General features: G+C 34.1%; 5 protein-coding genes, 1 non-coding gene and 1 pseudogene across 7 annotated transcripts; 3 read left to right on the top strand and 4 right to left on the bottom strand.

The window, feature by feature from the left end:
• On the bottom strand, window positions 1–1,305 carry LOC118056244 (non-specific lipid transfer protein GPI-anchored 20). Its single transcript, XM_035068401.2, has 3 exons — window positions 864–1,305; window positions 709–735; window positions 1–461 (listed from the first exon to the last, which is right to left on the bottom strand). Exons 1-3 carry the CDS (start codon window positions 1,273–1,275, stop codon window positions 238–240), a joined length of 663 nt encoding a protein of 220 aa, XP_034924292.1. The 5' UTR covers window positions 1,276–1,305; the 3' UTR covers window positions 1–237.
• A 2,659-nt stretch (window positions 1,306–3,964) lies between these two features.
• Window positions 3,965–9,676, bottom strand: LOC118056226 (protein CDC73 homolog; annotated as a pseudogene).
• Window positions 4,796–5,970, top strand: LOC118056235 (non-specific lipid transfer protein GPI-anchored 26). Its single transcript, XM_035068388.2, has 3 exons — window positions 4,796–5,114; window positions 5,342–5,398; window positions 5,612–5,970. Exons 1-3 carry the CDS (start codon window positions 4,796–4,798, stop codon window positions 5,746–5,748), a joined length of 513 nt encoding a protein of 170 aa, XP_034924279.1. The 3' UTR covers window positions 5,749–5,970.
• Window positions 9,677–12,316: 2,640 nt separating the features above from the next.
• Window positions 12,317–13,206, bottom strand: LOC118056215 (uncharacterized). The gene has a single exon (XM_035068372.2). The coding sequence runs from the start codon at window positions 12,903–12,905 to the stop codon at window positions 12,390–12,392; it is 516 nt and encodes a 171-aa protein (XP_034924263.1). The 5' UTR covers window positions 12,906–13,206; the 3' UTR covers window positions 12,317–12,389.
• A 149-nt stretch (window positions 13,207–13,355) lies between these two features.
• LOC118056206 (uncharacterized) lies at window positions 13,356–14,688 on the bottom strand. The gene is made up of 2 exons (XM_073410681.1): window positions 13,691–14,688; window positions 13,356–13,499 (listed from the first exon to the last, which is right to left on the bottom strand). Exons 1-2 carry the CDS (start codon window positions 14,187–14,189, stop codon window positions 13,492–13,494), a joined length of 507 nt encoding a protein of 168 aa, XP_073266782.1. The 5' UTR covers window positions 14,190–14,688; the 3' UTR covers window positions 13,356–13,491.
• Window positions 14,689–16,123: 1,435 nt separating this feature from the next.
• Window positions 16,124–16,196, top strand: TRNAR-UCU (transfer RNA arginine (anticodon UCU)). The gene has a single exon. It is a non-coding gene; the product is annotated as a tRNA-Arg (tRNA).
• A 3,910-nt stretch (window positions 16,197–20,106) lies between these two features.
• Window positions 20,107–22,496, top strand: LOC118056193 (FCS-Like Zinc finger 8). 2 transcript variants are annotated; one of them, XM_035068342.2, is made up of 3 exons: window positions 20,107–20,749; window positions 20,854–21,723; window positions 22,082–22,496. In XM_035068342.2, exons 2-3 carry the CDS (start codon window positions 20,864–20,866, stop codon window positions 22,170–22,172), a joined length of 951 nt encoding a protein of 316 aa, XP_034924233.1. In that variant the 5' UTR covers window positions 20,107–20,749; window positions 20,854–20,863; the 3' UTR covers window positions 22,173–22,496. The 2 variants fall into 2 exon arrangements, with proteins under 2 accessions (XP_034924233.1, XP_034924241.1); XM_035068350.2 differs by having other exon boundaries at window positions 20,120–20,749; window positions 20,876–21,723.
• The last annotated feature ends 2,417 nt before the right edge of the window (window positions 22,497–24,913 follow it).

The raw sequence follows: 24,913 nt of genomic DNA, 5'->3' as shown, positions 1-24,913 counted from the left end.
CACACCAGGAATCCAAAATCTATAGCCACCAAGGAACAGAATTTCCTTAACCATAATACTCGCCTATTAATCTTCACCAGTACATAAATTTCATACAAAAATGACAAATTATTCAATAAATAATCACCCAATATGATTTTTAATCGACTTAACAAGCTCAAAAAATAAAAGCCCACAATCCCAAAAGACCATTTCTTAACAAATGTATACCGCAGAAAGTAGAAATATATATAGCATTTAGTAGTAGTACTTGAAAAGTACAAATCCTAATGCAAATAGTAGAAGAGATGGTGAAAGGCTGTAGGAGGGCACTGATGCTGATGGTGGAGTTAGAACCGGGCGACTCCCAGTAGTTGATGCCGGTGCCCCAGAATCTCCAGTCGATGACGGTGGAGTCAGGAGAGGTGTCGTGTCAGATGCTGGTGGTAGAGCGGATGGAGTTGGTTCAGGAACAACAGAAGCTGCTCATCAAGGAAAATAATTCCTTTTGTATTAACACTCAAATCATTATGTATTATATATATATGCACCCAAACGAATGGAGCATATGACTAATAGAATATTGAAGCTGGTTACCTTGAGGACTAGCAGTATAAGCATACAACTCACTGAATTGAACCAAACACTTGAAGAAAAAAAGAAAGAAAGGAAAAGATCATCTTAAATGGTGAAAGGCTTCTAAAGATCATCGTAGTTCAAAAGGCATACCTGGAGCAGGAATTGGTGCACCGGTGGCTGCAAGAGAAATTAAATTTTATATCATCATTTTCACTGCTTTTAGATCAATAATAATTCAGAAGAAGTCGATATAATAACGGACATCTAGTTATTAAAAAGAAGAGAATCCTTAATGTAATAAGTACCTTTGCATTGGACTGCGACGCCAGGCATGTTACAGGCACGAGGCAGAGAGATGGCTAAAGTTCTATTGATTGGTACGAGGAAGGGAACGCTTCCAGTTACAACAAGACACAAACAGTCCATCCCATCACCTGTCAGGTTCTTAAGTGAACCGCAACAGCCGGCAGTCAGTGAAGAACCATTGGCGGCGCTACTTGTAAGAAAACTCATACATGGGGCGAAGGTAGCAAGCACCGAAGCCGTGCACGCAGCATTGATCTGGCCATAAACAGGAAAAACAAAGAGTACTGCCAGAGCAACAGCCAGAAAGGGAACCGTACATGGAGAAGGCACAAAACGCTCCATGCGGGAATGGGTGTTCTTGTAGCGAGGATCAATGCTTGTTGGAGAAGAGTGAAGGAAATTATGGTGCATAATACCAGCAAGAAGTAGATTTGGAGCTTGAGATTTTGCGTGGTGGAAGGGGGAGTTTATAGAGGGAGGATTCTGGGTGAAGGGAATGGAGGGAACTGCACACGTGGATTTGAAGCTCAACTACCTTGACTACCTTTGTTTAAGAAAGGATTTTGATATTATTTTGACCTGGGCACTCTAGCTCAGAAGACGGGCCTACCTAAATTTAGTGTCAAACTATGACTGGCTATTTTGCAAGGCAGAAAGTCTTGATTTCGTCTAATAAGTAGTAATCAAAAGATTACAAATTCTTAACAAGTTTCCTGTGTCCTCTGGAATCCAATTTGTTTTGTTAGAAGTCCTGTTCTAAATTAATGTCAGCCCACTACAACTGAGTCAGAAGCAGTGATCTTAGCTATATCAATTTCATAACGAGTTCAACTCCTTGGATCCAATTTAGTTTAGTCACTTATAGCCAGTTTCAAATTGTGATTAGAATTACTTTTTAAAGTGTATTTTATTTAAAAAATATATATTTTTTTATTTTTTAAAATTTATTTTTGATATTAAAATAATTAAAAAACAATAAAAAAAATTATTTCTTGAATTTTTTTAAAAAACACTATATCAAATAAGTATCTCGAGGAAGCTATAATTTCAAACTTTGTTTGGGCGGAAGAGAAGGGCACAAATATCTGAGACTCGGTAAATGGGTTGGGCTTATGTATTCAGTTAGTCGGGCTTATGACAAACTCAAGCCCTGGACCTTCCGTAGCCTTACAAAACTCATACTTAAAATCTAATCAATTAGATTGTTTAATGTAATGGAATATCAATATTATTTTTCCCCGCTACAATGGGTACTTGCAATTTGATTAGTTAGGTCCATATAAACTTGTTCCATCTAATAATAATTACAAGCATTTGCCCACTTCACTCTTTTTATTTTTTATATATAAATTCTTAAAGTAAGGTCACTTAAGCCCAGTCCAATATCTTGTAGTGGGCATTTTACAACTCTATGATCCGTTCTGAGTTGCAGTGCTTATTTTTGGGCAGACTAATTTTATGGGCCAGCTCATTTGTAGTCCTCGTGATGTATCATTAATGTTTCAGCTTCTACATGATGGGCATCCAGCTACAGCCCATCTTAGTCTTGGACAGCACCGAAACGAAAAATATTGTATCTATTCTAAAAACGTACTTGTTTCCTTCCTGATTTTCTCTTGTAAAGTGATTTTCATTAAAAAAATAATTTTTAAAAAGTAAGGTATTTTTAACATTTAGTAGTATTATGAAAAATAAACTGAGAAATAATTTATTAATTTATTAATTTATTAATTTATTTTTAAGTTTATTAAAAGAACGAGGACCAAAACTGACACAAAAGAAAGTTAAAGATGATGAAATTAAAAAAAAAATTCAATTTTATAAATTGTTTTAAAATGAAATAAATAATAAAAAATAAGGACCAAATCTAAATAAAAAAAGGTTGAAGGATGATGAAATTGAAAAAAAAAAATCAATTTCATAAATTATCTCAAATAAAAAAAATATCAATTAAAAGAATGAGTACCACAAGTCAAAAGGTTGAAGGTGGATGAAAATAATAAAAAATTCAATTTCATAAATTATTTTAAATAAAATAAATTGAAAAAAAATATATAGACCACATCTCATAGATAAAAAAAAAAGCTGGATTATGATGAAATTGAAAACAAAATCTTAATTTCATAAATTACTTCAAATAAAACAAATAGTAATAAAAAAATGAAGATAAAATCTTATTGATAAAGAAATTTCAATTAAAAAAATAATAAAAAATAATAATAATTAAAAGAATGAGGATCAAAGTTGATATAAAAATCTAATTACATTAAATTTTAAGGGACAAAATTAAAAAAAAAAATTCAAAACAAAATATATTGCAATAAAAAATTAATGACTAAATTTGATATAATTAATCAATAATATGGTATTTCTTTTATTTTTTTCAGCTTTTAGAAAATGTATTCCATTCAAAATAAAATAAAAATATTTTATTGAAAATCAAGTCAAATATTTCTTTGACTAGAATATATTTTTTCCTTAACTAACTTTTCTTACGGTAAATAAACATGGAAAAGTTTGAAAATAATTTAAAAAAAATCATTTTCCATAAAATAAAACGGTTACTAAATCTAAAATGGGATTACTTTTTTTTTTAAAAAAAATATATTAGGTTATCAGATTTTTTTTCTGTTTGTAGGGGATGTTTGAGAGTGTGGTAGCAAAAATTTTTTTTAAAGTGTTTTTTATTTGAAAATGTATCAAAATATTTTTTTTTAAATGTCTAAATGCATGAAAATCTTGAACCCATCTCTAAATGCATGAAAGTCTTCAAAAGTCTAATATGTCTTGTCTCCTAATAAATAAACTTAGAATGAAAATTACTCTTCAATCCTTTCATCCAAATAAAAAAACAAGGTTCAATAAATATAATTATTTCTTAAACTACCTAGATAAAGGGTTTTGAACCCATGCACTCTTTAAATATCTTGGCTCTCTTAATCATTATTCTTCTCACATAAATACTACCTTAAATATTTAAAAGTTTTCAAATTCAACCAAAAAAAAAAAAAACCTTTTGTAAATAATTGGTCTCCTACCTTGAGTTACATTAATCTTGGCTATATTGAAAATGGAGACTGGATCATATTGCAGCAACAGATATTTAACCACAAAACACTTTATTTTAAGCATTTAGTATTTTGAAACATCATCAACAATGTTTAGCATTATATAACCAATTGATGGACAAGAACTCCAAACCCCACCCCTCTAACCGTGTAAGAATAGTATCGAGGACTGGTCACACGGCAGATGCATTGCTGCCACCATAATTTTTTCTTCTTGAAGCATAGCTGCCGCCATACTTTTTCTTGGACAAAGTTTGATCCCCGCTCATTGTGAAAGATACAACCATCACTTTTTCTTAGGTTTGAAGGTAGACGACCAACAGTTGTCAGATTCTGAGAGGGCAATTAGCCTCCTTGATTTTCTTCCACGAGAATTTTCTGCATTCAAAACCACGTCTCCTTGATTTTCAAAGGGAAGGGTGCGAAGCCAAAATCCAGTAAAGGTGGAGTCAGAAACACGTTATGCTTTCTTCTTGGGGCATGGCAAGCCGATAAAAACTAAAAAGTCACCGCTTTGAACAGCTTGTACGTCTAAGCTGCTCCTGGGAGATTTTTTCCCAATCCCTGTCGAATAGTCAGACAGGACGAGTTGGTTACCAACATAGCCGAACTTCAGAACCCTCCCATGTTCAGGTTTGAACATCTTCAGGTCCAAGCTGACCTAGTTCATTGAATAATAACCCGTAGGAAATTAGGACGGGTTGGTCACCCACATAACCGATTTCTCATTTGCCTAATCTTGCATCAGGTTCCTATAAATACCGTATCCCTTTCTCCTCCCCCCATCAAGCTAAATCAAACATAATAGTTACCAAGAGATCTTCACATTCCACGAGCATTTCCATCACCTAACTGGAGATTCAATGGCCCGCACAGCGATGTCAATGGATGTGGCCATGGTCCTGGTGACCATGCTTTGTGCACGAGCCATGGCTCAATCAGATTGTACAAGTGTTCTTATCAGCTTGTCACCGTGCCTAAATTACATTACAGGGAACTCCTCAACTCCATCCTCACAATGCTGCACTCAGCTAGCTAGTGTTGTTCGCTCATCACCCCAGTGCTTGTGCCAAGTTCTTAATGGTGGCGGCTCATCACTAGGGATCAATGTCAACCAAACTCAGGCTATAGCCTTACCTGGTGCTTGCAACGTGCAGACTCCACCCATTAGCAGCTGCAATGGTAAGAAAGAATTTGATTCACTTCTCTCTTTGCAATCTCAACTTCCTTTGAATTTCCCTGTCAAAACTCCTGTGCCAAAATCCGAGATGCTAGATCTCCCAGCACAACAGCTAGGGGAGACAGCATAAAAAAAAATAAGATAAAATTTATATAACCACGAAGATATCACTGCACAGTTTCAAAATTTTCATTCTGATCAGATGCTGACTCATCATTGTATTGGACAGGTGCCTCTCCAGCCGCCTCACCTGCAGGAACATCAGAAGCTCCAAGCTCCCCTTCAGGTACAGCATAAAATGCAAACACTGCAATTGAAAGTAACATATTTAAACAAATCAGAATGCCTCTTCACCCATACTTTATTGTTGCATATGATTACTTGCTATGAAAACCACCATATGGTTGGTCAAGGACACCAATAAATCCTGAGAAAAGGTTTTCTATCTTGTTACTCTATTTTTCTATTAACTAGCTCGTGGTGACATTCACTGGTGTAGGAACTGGATCCAAAACTGTACCATCAACACAAACAGATGGAACATCAGGTGCAAGCTCCATCGAATTCTCAATCCCTTTACTGCTCCTCCTTCTCTTTGCTGCTTCATATGGTTCAGCCTTCACAAAGGTTTTCTGATCAGGCAGTCAGAACCTTTCACTAAACCTTGCATCTTGCATATTCTTGGTCTTTGTTGTATTTTATAATATATTACCGAGTGTCATCTTGGTTGAGGGTGCATGTATTGTTTATTTTTTGTGACATCTTAAGAGATTGGTGTAGTTTTGTATTGCTGGAGATGTTTTGCTCTCTTCCCTTCCAAGAAGACATTTATATGATCCATGCTTGAAGCACATCAGACAGATTTTTTATGTTCTATGCATGGAGCACGTTAAACAGATAGAGAGTTTAAAAGTTGTCACTTGCAAGGAGCCGAACATATGCTGAGCTAAAAAGGATGGAAACGAATAACATAATAATGAAGAGCGATCAAGAAGTTCATGAAAGGAATTTACTTGACAGTTTTATATGTACTGAAGTCAATATCCTACTAAGAAACAAACCATGTCAGTCATGTTCCTCAATCTAATACCGTAGGTTACATCACTACATAAAGAAAAATAAGAGGAAAAACATCATTAGAACAGACCTTGTGCTGTAAACCCTGCCTTTCAAATTGTCAGATTCACTCCTGCAAAAACCAAAGCCTCCAGCTCTCAGTTGCAACACACCATTGGAAGATAACTTGAACAAAATGAAACAAACAGGAGACCATAACATCCACATATTCAGGCAAGGAATGCTTGTTATCCTTTCTCATTACCTCTGCACATTACCCAGCTTGTAGTCAGTTACAGAATGGTTTCTGTTGACAAAACTTTCCCAAAAAAAGATACAGTAAATTTCACAGCCTACTTTGCATGGCTTTCTTTGTACACTCTAGCACTAAAAACTTTTCAAAGCTCAAATCATATTAAAAATACAGATTTATAAAACGATCCATAGCAGACTAGTCTTCCAGCTCCAATCTTGAAAAAGACTAGGAACTGAGAACAACCAAATTCTTGGCAAGTAAAAATTAAATTAGCTATCAGGTAAACCATCCAAAAAACCTGTTCGTATTTTAACTTAACTAAACTGAATGTCTCAACAAAACCTTGTTCTTAGCACAATTAAAGACTCCAAGCATGATCTTTATAATTTTTAAATCTATTAACTATGAAGAAAAGCAAATGGGCTATCAAATATCCTAATCTTTCAGTGGGCAATGTTGATTTGTAACAAAGCTCTGGATGCAGAACATCAAGCCCCAATTATAGGCCCCAGCTAAAGCAGACCCAATTGCATTACCTACAGTAATCAATGCTTCTCGGTTAGAGCTTAGGAGAGGCTGGTGAATGGAGCCAACTGCAACATCAAAACTCAGATTGAATGATTATACTAGCCAATCACCTTGAAAAAGCATGGAGCAGGGCTTCCTAGCTCAAGCGGTTGCAAATTCAGTCCAGCCCTTCTTGTTTTTTCTTTAGTTCAATTGCTCTAGTTTGGCTTGTTGAAGAACAAGCTAATTTGCTAACTGCGCAAGGGATCTAGCATATGTTCAAAACTCACATCCAAAAACCATGTTTTTGAAAATATCCATGATAATGCTGGTGAACCCATCAAACTAACTCTAGTTTTCTTCTTTTCTGAATGTTCGTAGAAACTAGGATCAAGCAAACATCATTCAGCCCATTATGGGTTTGGATAAAATTGTTTACGTTACCCACTCACTTCAATCAAAATTAATCTCCTCCAACAATCAGTATGGAATCTCCACTATTCTTTATATCAATGGGTATTCATTAAAATCTCCAGGTCGTACCATACAATGATTAGCAGTACATTTACGTATTGCTCCAGTTTGGACAAGTATCTTGTTTATGTCACTGCCGACTTTTGCACTGACATATTATTCAAGGACAGGGACACAGTCAAAAACTATAAGATCAATATCATAGAAAAACCAGAAAAAGAAAAATAAAAGAAAACAGAAAATAGCTCCTGCATGTATTTCAGGCATCACCATCAACAAAATTATAAAATAAAAAAGGTTTGCTTGGAGAGGCATGCTATCTAACCATAAATGCTATATTCCATCCATATGCTGCAAATAATAGTGAAGCATATGGATGAAATATTACAACCGATACTTTCAGGGAGCAATGTTTAGCACACTAACAGCACATGCTTCAAAGAAAATCAATTAGTTTAACCCACCATCTAAACATAATGCATTCACCATATGGCACAACCATGTTGATAGATACCTTGATATAGATTTGCAAAATTCAAAGATATGCAAACATAAATAGGATTTAAGGGAAGAAAAAAAAAAGATGCTAACTTCTAAAATTCTGCATGCTTCAAGTGTGTGATCGCATAAATTCTTCTAATATGTCCCGCATCTCCAATGCTGCAGCTCTATCCGTGTGTCTCTTGTTCTTGCTAATCTGCATAAAGCAATTGAAGTGGAAGAGACAGGGCAAAAGCAAAAAAAGGCCACCCAACAAAGCAAATATAATCAAAGGGGAAAAATGCTCACCGAGATAATCTTTACATTCCACTGCTTCACAATCGTTGCTGACTCCACACTATCATCTTCAAACCGCATGAAAAATCCAATAACTGCATCAGTTTATACAATTTATGTTATTCCAATCGAGTCCAAATATGACTCCAAAAAAACTACATCACACTATAAGAATCTGTTGCAAAACCTAAAGAATCAACCAACACCAATCACCAACAAAGTAGAAATCCCAAATATAACTACCAATTGAATCCAACAAAAACCAAACCTCACTTACTTTTATTAAATATCTCAACACGATCCTTAAAAGGCCAATCCTTGAATTGCCGCTCCTTCCCAAACACAAAAACTGCTACAACCCTATCCCAATCATCAGCTTTAAGTGCTTACGGCTTATCCCTCACATCATAAGCCGTCATCACTCTATTCCTATCAGTACTAAACTTCTTCTGCACTGTAACACACTCTGGTTTCGGCCCTTTCATCTGTTTAACCTTCACATCCGTAGGTATATAAATCCCATCTTCCAAAAACTCCTTCACATTATAAATTGCAATCAAAGTCTGAAACGCGCTAGGTACCAAAATTATGGGCACTCCTTCCCCAATCCCACCTTTCAAATGCATTTTGGGCTTGGCTGACGAATCATAACCCAATTCATCACCACCATACCCAATTCCTCTCTCATCAGCTCCCATTAACCTACTTCGCCACCAACCCATCTTTCCTATGTTGACTCTCAAATCTCTGCCTCTCCTCTTCACGCCGAGTAGACGCAACCAAAACCCCATAAAAATCCCTACTCTTACGCTCCAACAACGACTCCCTATCCTTCAACGGCGTCTCATTGGCGTAAATCAAAGACATATGATTTTCAACACTCTCGTTCTCATTCTCTAACTTATCAGCAGCGGCGGAATCATCGACACGAGAATCAAGAAGCATGGGATCATCGGGGCCGTAATTAAGATTAGGGTTTTGAGATTCTTGAGGGTGAGGGAAAACGATGGAGTCGGTAGAGGGGAGTTTGCCAGATATGTATTCTTTGACGGGTTTCCAGTCGATGTAAGTGACGGCAGGGATGCCTAAAGCGAGAGCGTCTTGGAAGTACTCGGTGAACTTGATTTTGGTGTTTTGGATGCAGTAAACTAGGGTTTCTAGTGTCTAGAGATTGCCCTGCTTGGAACGGTAAACAGTTTTTGCAGAGCAAGGAAAGGTGTACTCATTGCCGAAGCGGAATTCGTCGTTGAAGCGGATGATTTTGTCTAGGTCACCGCGGATGGTGAAGTCACGGAGAGCTGAGAGTGGATCCATTGAAATTAAGCTGAGAGGTTTATCGGAAGAGATTTGCTTAAATTTTTCAGAGTGGAGGGAGGGAGACTTTAGAATTCGTGTGTATTTATAGTGTGCATTGCAAGTACACGAGAAGAATGGTAGTGGTAGGGGTAAAACTAATTTCAAAAAATTGGATTGATTTCGAATTGTTGTTTGTTTGATTGTATAGTGAAACAAGAGCTATTTCGTTACCTGTCATACTATTTATATAACATGTTTTTTCGAGTATCATAAATATTTTTTAATTGAAAAAAGAATGAATTGATAAATGTAATTAATAAATTAAAAAAAATTATTAATATTTATTAAATATTAAGATGAGAAGTTGATATTATAGTAAAAATAAAATATAGATTCATATACGAATATTTATATTAACTATCATTTTATTTATTTAATCTTAGATATTAATTTTATTCTCTAAGAACAAATATCTTTTATTTTTATAAATACATCACGTAAATAACTGAATATACCTTATTTATATAAAATAAAAGAGAAAAATTTTAAAGAGAAATTATAATAATATCTTTGTAGAATTATAAAGTATAAACATTAATTATTGTTTTAAGAAATTAAAAAAAAAAATTTTAAAAATAAAATAGAGGGCTTTAGTTATTTTTTTAAAAAAATAATGAAAAGTAAAAGAAAAGGGTTGAGCCCATTTGCCCCTTTTCCATATAAAAAAAAAAATTGTTATCTGCTTTGGATTTTTTTAATAAATGACATGTTATCAGTTAGATAATTTTTTAATTATCTTAATGATTGAAAAATCATGGTTCAATATTTTAAATTACAAAACATCATCTAACCGTTAGAAAAACAAAAAGTAAATTGATAAAAAATATTATAGACCAATCACTTTTTAAAAGGAACATCGCCTCCATTGAACTCTAATAATAAAGATGAATAATTAAAATCAATATTTTATCAAAATATAATTAACCAATCACTTTATCTCATCTCAACATTAAAAGGTTGCAACATTAAAAAATGAATTTGGAGGTTGTAACATAAAATACTATAATAATTGGGACCAAAAACACAAGCTGAAGCTTTAGAAACCAAAGTGAAGTTATTCTTTCACGATGAAAAAACATCTGTTTTTTTTTTTAAATTTAATCCTTTTTAAATTTATTTATAACTATAATCTAAAATTATATTTTTTAAAATTCATTTATAATTCATTATTGAAATATTCTTCAACACTTTGTATATGTGAGAGTATACAAATTAAATCATGCTAATATAACTTAGAAGAATTAAATTACAAAGAAATAAAATTCAATTAAAAAAAAAAGTACTATAGGTTCCACAGTGAAAATAAATTTATGTGAACAGGGATAGTTAATATTTTTCTTCCTTCAATCTTTTAGTTTCTTTTATAACTATAATAATCCGGAGCTTTCTTTTATTATTGCTAGGAGATGTAATTAGCCGTAAAACGTGAGAAAAAGTCTTGTATAACTCTAATATTTACATGGCTTAGCCCACACTAATCCTGGTCTAACTCTAATCTTACAAGGGTGAAATTAAAAAAAAAAAAAAAAAAAAGACCACTGTAGCAATCCGGGGTAGGGCTATAGTCAAAACCCAAGACTTTTAATTTTTTCTATAATTTTTATAAATTTACCAACGCTTCTAATCTCTCCATATGTGGCCACTCAATAAATATAGTTTTAGCAACCATTTGCAAACCGTTTACCCCACTATTGGGAGGCCAAAACATAGCCAAGTTCACCTCTACATATATCGTTGCCTGAATTTTTGTCTCTGACAATGGCACCTATAGGCCTGTTGTTAAGGCAGATTGCCTTGAACCATGGACGTGGAACAGAATTTTCCATGTAATTCATGGCATCTTCTTAGGGAAAGGTTCCCGAGAGCAAAAAAGAGCAACTTTCTCATCCGAAGCCCAAACCATGAAATCATCGATGTAGGAGAGAACCAATGGCCGAGGTGAGATACGAGAATTCATCACCACCCTCTTCTAAGAAGTCTGATGTGAAAGAATTTTGCTCCATCTGTACACTTCACCTATATGATAATTTTTTAGAACAGAAGCTTCGGGTTCCTGGTAATTCTTTTAGGAACTTGATGTCTAAAATGATTGAAGCATCATCAAGCAGACAAGCAGTAGTTTGCCCAGAAGAAAATGCTAGTGCTTGAATGACAGATAGTATGTGACAACAAGGAATTGTCTGGAACCAAAGCATGAAAGAAAACAAAATTGGGGTCCCAAGTCTTTAACAGGGTCAATTTTGCTTTGCTTGTAGTGGAGACCAAGGAGTGCATTATTTTCTGGATAGAAAGGAACGCCTCTGGCTGCTAGAGGTGCTAATGTCATGGCCACCTTGTTTGACCTTTCTTTATCCCCGCAAGTAGGAAATTTCATAACTCGGAACAGAGTTGCATAACTAGAAATCCAAGAGGAGGGCTCATCGCAGCTGTCCGGGGAATAACAATCTTAGGTTTAGGGGGCATCACCTCAAAGGTGGCTTGATGCTGTTGACTGAAGAGTTTTTCTACGTACACTGATGATGAGGGAAGATTTGAGCTTTAGGTGATCATCCAATTAGTTATAACTTTTCCTTTTTATATATATTTATTTAACTGGTTGTTCTTGCGAACTCGTACCTTTTGAGTTTGAACTCCTGGGTTACTGTAGCGAAATTCTCTTCGATAGATTTTCTGAATTCAAGCTGACATAATCTTGCTTACATCTAATATTGTAATTGCTTATATTTTGCTTTGAGATTCTTCATAGCTAAAGATGGGAAGGATTCTAACATCGAAACAAAGAAAAAAGAAAAGGAAAGGTGAGTTCAGCAAAGGATAATATGATCGCTATTAAGGACCATCTGTCAATCAATTACAGAACCAAGTCTGTTGAAAGGAAACTATAGACAACCATATCTCTAATTTCACCTTTACAATACCCGTATTTCCTCAACAGACCCTCTTTCACAAACCCAGTCTTTTCCAGTACCCTCTGAGAACTTCTATTCTCCACCTCTACAAGAGCTTGAAGCCTAACCAGATAAGGAAGATCTTGAAAAACACTAGACACTGCCATCTTCGACGCAATTGTGGCTATTCCTTGTCCCCAATACTCAGCAGCCAATGCATATCCAAAGCTTGCTCTGCATCGATCGTCATTAGATTCCGGGGAGATGGAAATATATCCAATTGAACGATCATCCAGACATATGGACCGACGCCACGGGTGGGGTATGGCAACCTTTTCCAGATGTGCTAACGCTTCTTCTCTAGAGGTAATGGAGTTCCACCTTAGATAACGGGTCACTCTATCATCACTGGCCCATTTCAGGAAGTCATCAACATCGGAGAGCTTAAAGGGTCGAAGGGAGATCCTTGATGAATCCATAAAGACAGCCAATAACAAACTCGATTTGGACAAATTAAGAAAGATGTTGAGGATACAGGCTAACAATCTGGCTACGTTCAATTATTTCATGTCTATATATACGGTCCGATTTTGAATGGCTGCGTGCAAGTCAAGTATCGGATCAACTAGCGTACAAATATAGAGGAGTCATCTCTTAATAAATAAATGTAATCAGATGCTGCGAGGAACCTGCCTAATTGTGGCGGGATATGGTTTATTTATCAAGAGCAGTTGGAAGTCATTCTCTTTGCTAAAGAAAATTCTTAAACATAAAGGCAATCGTTTTCTTGACTAACCTCTGGAATAATAGTTTATTTATCCAGAGCGGTTGAGCTCAGAAACGGGCTTATGATCATTCCTCGAAGCAGCTAGGATGAGGTCAAAGTAGCTTTATAAACAGAACAAATTGGGATTGATACAAACAGTGAGAACGGCCGGGAAGGTATCATGTGCTTCGATTAATTAAATAACAAATCCATGGCCCTCGCAGTGGCGTTAGGTTCAGTCTCTAAAAATTAAATGACACTGCTGGGATTGGTTATCTCCCTTTGCTCATCCCGTTTGGTCACTTGGCTTCATATTGGGAACAACAAAAGATTAACAAAAAAATTTGAGGTCTGAAGAAATTGCAAAGCAAGCATGTTGACCGAAAGCAAGCATGATAGAAGTCCAACAATGGATGTAAAAGCAAGCTGAAAGTACAATATTTCAAGGCATGGGATCAGTAGATAACAGACTATAGACAACCAAATCTATAAATTTACCTTTGAGATACATATACTTTCGCAGCACCCCTTCCTTGAGGAAACCCAGTTTTTCCAAAACCCTTTGGGAGGCTTTGTTCTCCACATCAACCCTAGCTTGAAGCCTAACCAAATCAGGAAATGACCTGAGCCCATCAGAGATTGCCATCTTCAACGCTCTAGTTGTTACACCTTGCCCCCAATACTTAGCGGCTATAGCATATCCGAGTTCTGCCCTGCATTTGTCATCCCCAGATTCTTGTCTGATAAACACAAATCCAATTGAACGATCATTTACACATATAGACCTGCAGTATGGATGAGGAATGCAGAAGTCCTTGATGTAAACGAGGGCTTCTTCCTTGCAACTGAAAGTGTTCCACCGGGTGAATCGAGTCACTTCATCATCACCTGCATAGCCCAAGAAATCATCGGCATCGGATTCCTTATAAGGACGTAGAGTAATCACTTCCGATGAAATATCGTTCTCCGTTTCCTCAGCAAGGATTGATGATGGCATCACTACAGTACTCTGTGTCAATAACCGTGAAATGCGCTTAAGAGTTCTCTAAGAATTTAATAATGGGGTATCAGCTACATCAGCAGTCAGTACCATAATTTGTTTTGAGAAGACATGCTTTATAAAACAAGGATTCAATTACAGAACATGTTGAAAGAAGATAGAGCCTTCAACAACTAGCTAGATACGATATCTCGTGGGTCCGTAACATCCCCATCTAACCTATTAACTATAATTAAATTGGTAAGAAACATGTTCGACAAGTTCAACAAAAACTTCACAAGGGTATAATCTGATTGATGCTTACAATCTGTGATCTGGGCACGTATCCTATATATAACGCAGCACATCCTTGACAGATGGGAGGTCATATCTATCTTGCAGATTGCAATTTCGTTGACTAGCTTAATAAAAAAGCTCTACATCGTTTTATGTTAACGAGGTGATATAATTCTTCCCTTGCTCTTCGATGGGAATGCTTGGTAAAGAATATGTGTTTTATTTAGTTAATTCTTTGAAGATAGCGAGGAGAGAAAGTGGAGAATCTTTTGCAATTTGTATATATTTAGTTAATTGAGGGGCCTTGGTGCAACTGAGGGGTTTGTAGGCAAATATTCGGTGGATGGAGAAAGAGATGTTGTTGAGAGAAAGGGGATTAGGTTTTATTGATTTCAATTTGTGCATAACTAATAATTTGAAGCTGATTTTAATCTTGTGAATTGATAAATGTATTTTCAAGGTGATGTTTGGAGTACAGTAGAGGTTATTTTTATAATTTTTTTTTAAATTTTTAATTCATCACATATATAAAAATATAATTTTAAATAATAAATAAAATTAATTAACTCAAAATAATTACTTGATTTATGTTAAAGTATTGAAATCATAATCAAGATCGCAATTGATATGGTAATTATGTGTGCATAATATTATTCAAAAATCTAATCATTTAAAATTCATGGGTTTTATCCTTTATTGACACATCATTTTATATAAAAAAAAATTAATATGCAAGGTTTAATCATAAAATCTGAATTAAAATGACGACTAAAATCTGAATTATCCAATACTTAGAACGATGATCTCTCTAAAAATATTTATTTTCAATTAATTAGAAATGTCCTGTCTCATAACTGGATTTGTTAGATATAATTAATTAATTAGAAATTGTATATAATGGCAATTTTATAGGATTGTAATTTACAAAATAAAAATATATATGTTACTAATATTTTCCACCATAAAATGTAATTGTTAGCCGGATGTGATCTGATAAAACAGAATTTTCCCAGTGAAGAAAAAGAAAATACTATATATTACATGGTTTGAGATGCTTATCTTCAGGAAAATACAGCAGGAGTGAAAAAAAAAATCAAAAAATTAAGAAAATAAAAAAATAACTAAAAAAATTTATTAAACCAATAAAAAACTGAACCAAAATTAATAAAAAAACAAAATAAAAAAAACTTAACCAAACTGAAACCAAATCTATTAGAAATTATAAAAAAAAAACCAAGAAACAATATAGTTATTATTTTTTAATATAAAATAACTAAATCAAACCGAGTCAAAATGAATCAGTTGAGTTTTGATTTTTATTATAAAATAATTAAATCGAATCAAATCTAGTCAGTTTAAACTAATTTTGATTTTTTTTTAAAAATCAATTTAATTAATTTTTTAAATAAAAATTAAACCCAGAGTAAATTTCGTTGATAATGGAACATTGATTTATTAGGCTTATTTTAGAAGGAGCCTTTAACAACGTAGAGGAGAGGAGGCGACTGTGTTTATAATCAAAATCGCAATCGATCCCGGCAAGCAGACTTGAGATCTTCTTCGATGTGTATTCAGCAGCTTGAGAAAGGCGGGAAAAATGGTCTCTAGCTCTGTAATTGAGAATAATAAAGGCACCGCACAGGGCGGTCGATGAGGCGCTCGTGGCCTAATGGATAAGGCGTCTGACTTCTAATCAGACGATTGTGGGTTCGAGTCCCACCGAGCGTGGTTCCGAATTTTTGTCTGAGTTTCCAACTATTCCTTTTCAGTGTTTATTTTATTTTAATTTTTAAATCCATGAATATCAGCGCTCTTTATACGGTGGAATATCAACCTGCAACCTTTGGTAAGTATACCTAAACAGTCGCATTCCGTTCCTGATGATTCGACAGTCGACAGCTTTGCCATTCTCCGATGACCTTTGTTTTTTCTTTCTTCTTTTGTTCCTTTTGGCTTGATGTCCGAACACTTTTTCGAACTCTTAAAACAAAGCAAAGTAAGAGTTGTCAAGCGGTGTCCAAGCCTCTTGCTTACCGTTAAAACAGACACGTGAAAAATATTGTTCAATGAACCAGATAAAAAGCCATCGGAATCAAATTGTTTTTCTCCAGGGCTACCTGTTTTTTTGTCGTAATTCTATGGGTGATTTGAAAAATGGTCTAAGGACTAGTCCAGTAATTTGAACAAATTCCCTTTTCAAGATCCCCGCGTTACTTTTTCCAAGCCCTTTGCTTTCTGAAAGCTGGATAGGTGACTCGATTACGCTACATGAATCTTCTTCTGCTTGTAATCTTGCGTTTGTTTTTTTTTTTTTTTTTTGTGTGTTATAATGTGTTTTTTTTTTTTTTTGAAAAGACATTAAATTTATATTTTTTTAATAATTTTTAAAACTAAAAAGATAATTTTTAAAAATATAATTTTAATATATTTTTATTTGTAAAACATTTAATGTATCATTCACCACAATGCTGAAAGCATCACTCATAAAAAAATGTACAAATAAAAGAAAGAGTTAATTTAGTCCATTGGAAGGTAATTAAAAAAATATACAAATAAAAGAAAGAGTTAATTAAGTCCATTGGAAGGTAATAAAAAAATATACAAATAAAGTCGATTGGAAGGAGAATGAGTTAACCATTTAATTGTTTTTTATTAGAGTTGAAAAATATATAAAAAAATATATATATACTAAAAAAGCATCTTATATAAAAAGCATTTTGCAAAGTGGATTAAGCCACAAAAGCAATCACACTTTAAATAAATCTTTATCCTTCTTATATAACTAAAAATAAAACCAACATGTCATCTATCCTTTCTTCAATCTCTTCTAATAAACGATTGTGTTGATAAAATAGGAAGAAGAAAACAATAGGGACTTTTTTTTTTCATGCTAAAATTATTTATTTTGAATTCGTTTAGTATTACATTAGAAATTATTTTTTAAAATATTTGTTTATTTATAAATATGTTGAAATAATATTTTTTAAAAAAATTATTTTAAATTCCAGTATATTAAAACAATTTAAAATCTGAAAAAAATAATTTAAAATAAAAAATAATTTTTTTTTTCAAAAAATATTCTAGGAGACTTCCTCTTTGAATGGAGTTATATCTCCGTTTGCTAAATTAAACAAAATCCCAGACAGGAGAGCGACTCAACATTAAGAATGTACATCTTTTTGCATTTTTTATTATTCAAATAATTATTTATTTACTGAGCAATCTCTTTTCTGAATTAAATTATTTCTTTACATAAAATGGTTAGCAACCAAGCATGATGTGTGTGCAAAAACAAGGCTATATTTACGAGTTAAGAAGTAAACATGTACCGAATAAAAAAGAATATAAATATTTTAATGACCAAATCAACGAAATTACCTGTAACAAGTTTTTCTTAGACTAGAAGACAAAACAAAGTATAGAGGCCAGTCCACAGCCCTCTCTCCAGTAAAAGAAGATTTAAAAAATATTTTTTATTTTTTTTTTTTTTTTTTATTTTTTAATAATTGAATTGTTTTAATGCATTAATATTAAATTTTAAAAATAAAAAATATTATTTTAATATATATTTTTTTAAAAATACAGAAATTGAGATCGGTAATTGTGATCGTACGCCACGATCACACTGTAGACCCATCATTTCTAAGCGGGCCCTCCACATTTCCTCTCTCTGCTTGACTTCCAAATCGGTCCCTGCTTTACAAGAACATTTATTCATTTTCAAAGGGTATTTCAGTCATCAAGAGTTAATACCATTAATTCACGCACCTAAACAAATGCTAGCATGGGACAACGACACAACTTATTATTGTAGTAGACTAGAACCAGTGTGGGCCTTCCTTTGTTTGCGGGGCCAGAAGTCTATTCTCTTTAAGTGGGACCCAGTTAAAAAACGTTAACTTCCAAATTCCCACGAAGGGCCTGGGCGCTGCAACCAAGCTTTTGGGCGGCGCCTCCTACTGTGCCCGTGCCGAGTTTTCTTCTCTGTTCTTTTCTTCTCTAGAACTTGTTCAAAATCTTCGACTGGACTTCTGCTAGAGACTGCAACTTCAAATTACCAGATAAATAAATGAAAGAAGATCTAGACGCCAGAGGTTTTTTATAAAATGTGAACTTAACCCTTTCTTTCCATAAGATTACTGGATCTCATACTGTAAATATTATGATTTTATTACATGGACATGCATAGTCTCCAGGGGAGGTGATGTGTGAAAACGCGTGCTAAGATATCACCATGAACAAGTAGTCGCGAGATGAATGATTGTTGCGGGGTGGGAGAGTTCTAATCACTTGATGATTCATGGAAAGGGCTGCATATCCAATAACAACATGTTTTAGAGGAAAGAAAAACTCCTTTTTCAAAGCTGTATCTGATCTTTAAAAAAGAAAAGAAAGGAAAACTCAAAGATGAAGCCACCGGCCTCTTACTGGCTAGAACAAGACTCTTTTCCAATTACCACCCATCTTAAATTTCTTTGCAAATTACAATTTTCTCGTCGCCTACCAACCGTATGTATCGTCGAATTCGTCCTTGATTTTGTAAAGCAACGATGCACAGTGCATCCTTTTGAATCACTATTAGTACACGTACGAAACAGAAAAAAAAGATTTCCAAGCCATCTTTATATTAAGACAATAATTTGATACAAAAATCATTTATATTAAGGCATCTCGATTATAAAAATCAAACTCTCTTTTTCCATGCATATATAAAAATAAAATAAATATAAAATTATAAAAGACTACACGACACAAAACTTGATTAATTATTCTATAAATAAAAAATAGTTCTATAATGAATTAAGAATAATAACAAACTCTCCCACATAAGTTTTGTTTCTAAATAATAAATTATTTTCTATTTTTTATTTTTTTGAACCTGAATATAATTTAAATAAACTTATTTAATTATACCAGGTAAAACATTTTAAAAATTAATAAAAAATATCAAAAAAATTTATAAATAAAACTCTAAATCAATTAGAAACCAACTCAATTCCCGCACATTCACATTCAGGGAGAATATCGTTAGCCTTATGAGGTTATGGCTTAGCGAGTCCTTAGCTTAGCCCCGTGAGGTCATGGCTATCCTCCAAGTTTCTGTATTTTTTTTTCTTAACAATAACATTCAGGGAGAATATCGAGGGATTTTTCTTTCATGACCTGGAGTTACGATGATTTTGCTAAAGATAAACTCATTTTATTTTATGCATCTGAATTATATAAACAAAAGCATTTTAATTGCCTTATCGTGACCGAAAGCTCACTAATTGAGTGGAGGGGCTCTTGAGAAAGCATTTCGTGTTCGTGGCAATTCGAAAACCGACGTGATTTGCCATTTGTAAGGCAAGGCAGTGGTCTGATCAAAACCACCGATTCTCCCATGCATAACTTCCTTTAAGATCCACCCCTCAAAACCACGAGCTCCTTCTTTGTTTTGACTGTCCTCTTTGCTATTTCATGGCGATGTTTCAGGTCCTAATTATGGAAAGAATGAAATGGTGGGTTTAAAGTGTCAAAAAGTATTTTAAAAAGACAACCCACTGGAAGGGAAAGAGAGTAACAGTGCTAGGGCTATCATTCACCACTCTATTCATGGATGGGTTGTAATTTGTGGTTTTTACTTGGGTTTATGCTATGGGGTCTTGTCTGTTTCCAAGGCTTTGAATTTGATGCATCTTTGTTTTTTTTAATGATAAAAAAAAAAAACCTGTTGACATATACGGTTGAAGGACGCATAAAAAGAAACACAAAGATAAAAAGAGAAAGAAAGCAAAGCCAGGAGAGGGAAGAAAGAAAAGAGAGCAAAACAAAAACACAAAACTTCTTTTGTCACTGGTGGTGTCTGAGGCATGCACGTCTGGTCTGTTGATCATGACTCTTGGGGGTATCTTTGCATGTCTGTTCTATGAACTCAGGGATTCCTGCTGATGAATCGAGGTTTAAAGAGAGAGAACTTCGGGGAAAAAGTGAATCATTTTCTTCCTTTTTTTATTTTATTTTATTTCAGTTGATGTTTGGAAATGGAAGTGATGACAGAGCTATAGTGGAAGCAGAGGGGTTCTTGGATCCTATTCTCCGCTCTGTTGTTTCTGGGTTTACTAAATATTGTGATTTTGACTGTACTAGCGCCAGTCTTTTGCATCTCTTTCCCTAGTATAAACCTTCAAAGAAGCCACTTATTCAAGAGTTTCTTTCATATTTCTGAGCTCGCAGCTGGTCTTGATCTTAGCCCCTGGAATTCATGCATACTTCTGGGTAAAAAGCAAAAATCCTTCCAGGTAAATCTCCTGTCATTTTTATTTATTTATCTTGATTTTTTAATTAAATTTGGTGGCAAGTCATTATTTTTTTTTATATATATTCGTACTCACTGGGGTTATAGTATTCGGTTTATGCTAAAAAAGAGATCAAGAGCAGCAACAAGCAAGCAAGCTCTAATGTCACAGCATAGCTCAATCCCATCTCCAGCAGACAAGTTCAGAAAACCTACTTCATTTCCGAAATTGCTAACCGCCTTCACGTTCAAGAACTTCTCAGAAACGTCAGAGGCAAGTATGAGCCCAACTTCAATTCTTGATAGCAAGCCCTTCTCAGGCCTCAAAAACCCCTTCTGGCCTGACCCAAACCCCAGTCCTAGAACCCCGGAACCGGAGACCAGGCGCCACTGGGACAAACTAGACTCCAGAGGCATTGGCCTTGGCATTGTTGATGCTCTTGATGATGAAAAAACTGACTCCAATTTGTCGAAACCCGAAAGCAGAACAGTTCTGTTTGGCTCACAACTAAAGATCCAAATCCCTCCCTTTCCCCCATCGTTTCTTTCACCAACAGATCAATCTCCCAAATCTCCAGGTGAATTTGGTATTAAAACAAGAAACTCTCAATTGGGTTCTTTCTCTTCTGGGTATTCCCCTTCTCCAATGAAAAAATCATTATTCGGATCAGCTAATTCGGGTATAGAAACTCCTAATTCTCCCCGGGTCTTCGCCGGGTGTCTTTCTGCTAGTGAAATGGAGCTATCTGAGGATTATACTTGTGTAATAACCCACGGGCCTGTTCCTAGAACTACTCATATTTTTGACAATTGCATTGTCGAGAGCTGCTGTGGTGTTGTTGGCTTCTCTAGTTCTTTAAAGAAAGACAATAATAGATTTTTGGGTGATGGATCAAGCTACCCGCCTAATAATTTCTTAAGCTTCTGCTCTACTTGCAAGAACAATCTTGAGCAGGGAAAAGACATTTACATGTACAGGTTAGTTCAACCCCCGCATGTTTCTGCTTTCTTTCCTCATGATTTACGTGAAAACTATGCTAAGCTTGTTAAAATACATCTTAAACATGGAAATTTGGCTCAAACATAGTAATATAATTGTAAAAATCTAACAAATATTCCATCAGTAAACCTGCATATATCCTTTTCTGGGAATCTCAAAACTATTTCCTGTTTTGATAGGTAAAAATCTTGAACCGAAAGAATACGAATATCTCTGGCATTTGACTGTCCTGCTATGATTTATATACAGCACTTCAATTGTGTTATTTCAAGTTCCATCTCCGATCTCATACGAGTAAAATTAAGCTTTCTTTGAATGATTTAATTCTTTTTCCAGAGGGGAAAGAGCATTCTGCAGCAGTGAATGCCGGTACCAGGCGATGCAGTTAGAGGAGGGAATAGATGGAGTGGATCCATATGATGCTTGATTATGGAACTTGTTCCTGATACTAGTTTTCATAATTTTGAGCAGTCTCCCTTCCCTGAAAGCTGGACCAACCCAGGAAATAAACCGACTGCTCTAAGGGTAACTTTGTAGGACTACTACCTGATTTTTGTTTCAATTGAAGAAGCATGTAATTGATAAAAGCGTGGGAAAATATGGTAGGAAATTCAATGCCATGCTCGACTCTGTTTTCATGTTTTCTCCTTTGTTCTTTCACTTCATTACTCTCCCTGTAGAAATAAACAGGGACCCAGAGGCTGAAACATGGCCTGTAAATTTGATTTAATGAAGTGATAATTTTGGGGAATGATGTTTGGTTTGGCCACAGCGTATTGCTTTGTGCTGGTGTGATGATGACGTGTGACTGAAACTTACCTTATCTTTATTTTATATTAACTTGTACCTGTAACTATATTATATAATTTATTTATTAAACCCTTAGCCCCTGTAGCAGATTCTTTTCTTTTCTGCGTCCTCTTCCCCCATCTTCTTATTAATAATGTTATTGCTGTCAATACGTCCTGAATAAATAATTCCTCGCATTAATTAGTGAAACTCTGTCGCCCAGTGACGAAAGCAGCCCTTATAATTATCGAAGGGAGCACTTCCAAGGGAATAATTATCTGTTCTTTGCTATGCTCAGATATCAAATATATTAAATTATTCGGTGATGGATTAAATAATAGATTTTATATTATGCTATGCTATTAGTAAAACAACTTGAATTAAAATTATTGTTAAGAACATAACTTTAATTAAACATTCTATTAAGAAATAAAACTTAAGAAATCCTACAAAACGATAATGAAAACATTACATTGTTTTTCTTTCAATAATTAGAACCACTAAATAATTTAATTAAAATACATAAGAACTAGTATATTTGAAATAAAATAATTTAGATTTTTTAAGTTATTAATGGTGTAATTAAATATTAGTAATGCAAATTTTGAGGGATAATTCAACTTTAGGTTCATGAGTTTGAGTTTCTTCAAGACTATTAAAAATTTATATAATTATTAATTTTAAAATTTATAAAATTAGTTAAGGTGAAACTTAGACACAATTGTTTTATATATATATATATATATATAAAAGCACGGTGGATTGCCTTCAATAATGCTGGACAAAGGTAACGGTACGATGTTTATATACCTAAGCTATCTAGCCTTGCACCAGCCTGTCACAAGTAGGATCTCGTTCTTTTCAAGTGCAGAATTATTGGCTTTTCAGCAAAAACGATTGCCCTTGTGATGATGCTTTTAAATGGAGGAAAGCAGACCAGTTCGATATGTAACATAATTCTAATAACGCAACGTTTTTGAATGATGCTTTAATATACAATCTAAATTAACCCCAAATAAAACCATTAATCAATTATAATATTGTTTGGTAATTTTTCAAGTTACGGTTAAAATTATTTCATTGAGATATTTTTTATGGCATCAAGTGTGGTGTTTCTAGTGATTTCATTCTTCTTGTTTTTTTTTTTAATTCTTTCTCCTGTTATATCACCTTATCTTTTGTTTTTTTTTGTTATTATATTTTGAGTTTTATTTTTTTATCATTAGATATTTATAAAATTTTGGATTAATTTTTGTATACATAAAACATGAATTTTAAAACAATTTACTATTTTCAAAAGCGATTAAGTACAAAATTACTATTTAAAAATGCGGCTAAGCTCAAAATGTATTATTTTCTAAATATTTTTACAATTTATATTATTTTTCAAAACTTTTACTAAATTGTGTTATACAAACACATATAAAGAAAAGGTTTCGAACCAGGCGAGGCGGTCCTGCCAACAGAACCGCGTGCTCTCTGCCCGTGGCCAGTTGAGAGACCTGATAAGGAATCAAATTAGGACCAGAGACCCTTCAGTCCAGGAGAGTTGAGACCCTGGAATTTCTATATTCTTGTAGACGTGACAGTATTGTGGTACCGGTTATGCTTTTTCGTCGCCTGTTACTGCCATGTAAGGGATTTAAATGATGCTCTGTCTTGTTTTTTCTGTTAATGCTCTCCGATTTTGTTACATCTTGACTTGAAATGAGTACAAAGATTCATGTTACATTTTTCCGTATTCTTATTTTTATTTTTTGCATGTGTTTTTATTTTAGAGTTAATATATGATATTTTTAACCCTTTGCTCTGTATTTCTAAACTATCATGCTATCAAATCAGTATCGAAGAAAATTAATTAAAATGTTTTGTATAGTTTTTGGTAATTTATCGTAAATAAAAAGGATATTAAGATCATACAGTATGATGAAATAAATTAAAAATATATTCAAAACACATCTTAAACGTAGCATGCAATTCATGTGTATCCGTGATATGTTGCAGGGCTTAATTATTAATTAGCGAAACTAAACAGAGATTTTTTTTTGAAGTAATCTCTATTAGAAAACGAAAAAAGAAACCTGGTCTGATTTAGTTTCTGTTTTAATAGTTTGAAATTGATTGAAAAGACATTAAATTTTCTTCTGGACCCTAAAATAAACCCCAAAACAATCACCCCGAGATTTCTCTGTCTGTCGCCTGCTTTTACTGTCTCTTGTTCTCTCTGTTCTTCATTGATAGCCTCTGTCTCTCTATCTTATCGAACTACCCCCACCAACATATTAGAATGGGCAACAATAACTTTTCTTTTTTCTGGAGAATTCTTGACTTTAGAATTTGCAATTTTATTGAATGGTTTAATCATTGTCGTGTTGATTC

This window comes from Populus alba, chromosome 8, assembly GCF_005239225.2.
Source record: "Populus alba chromosome 8, ASM523922v2, whole genome shotgun sequence".
In the NCBI taxonomy this organism is placed as follows: domain Eukaryota; kingdom Viridiplantae; phylum Streptophyta; class Magnoliopsida; order Malpighiales; family Salicaceae; genus Populus; species Populus alba.
The sequence above is the reverse complement of the archived record's forward strand: the minus strand, read 5'-3'. Positions and strand labels throughout refer to the sequence as shown.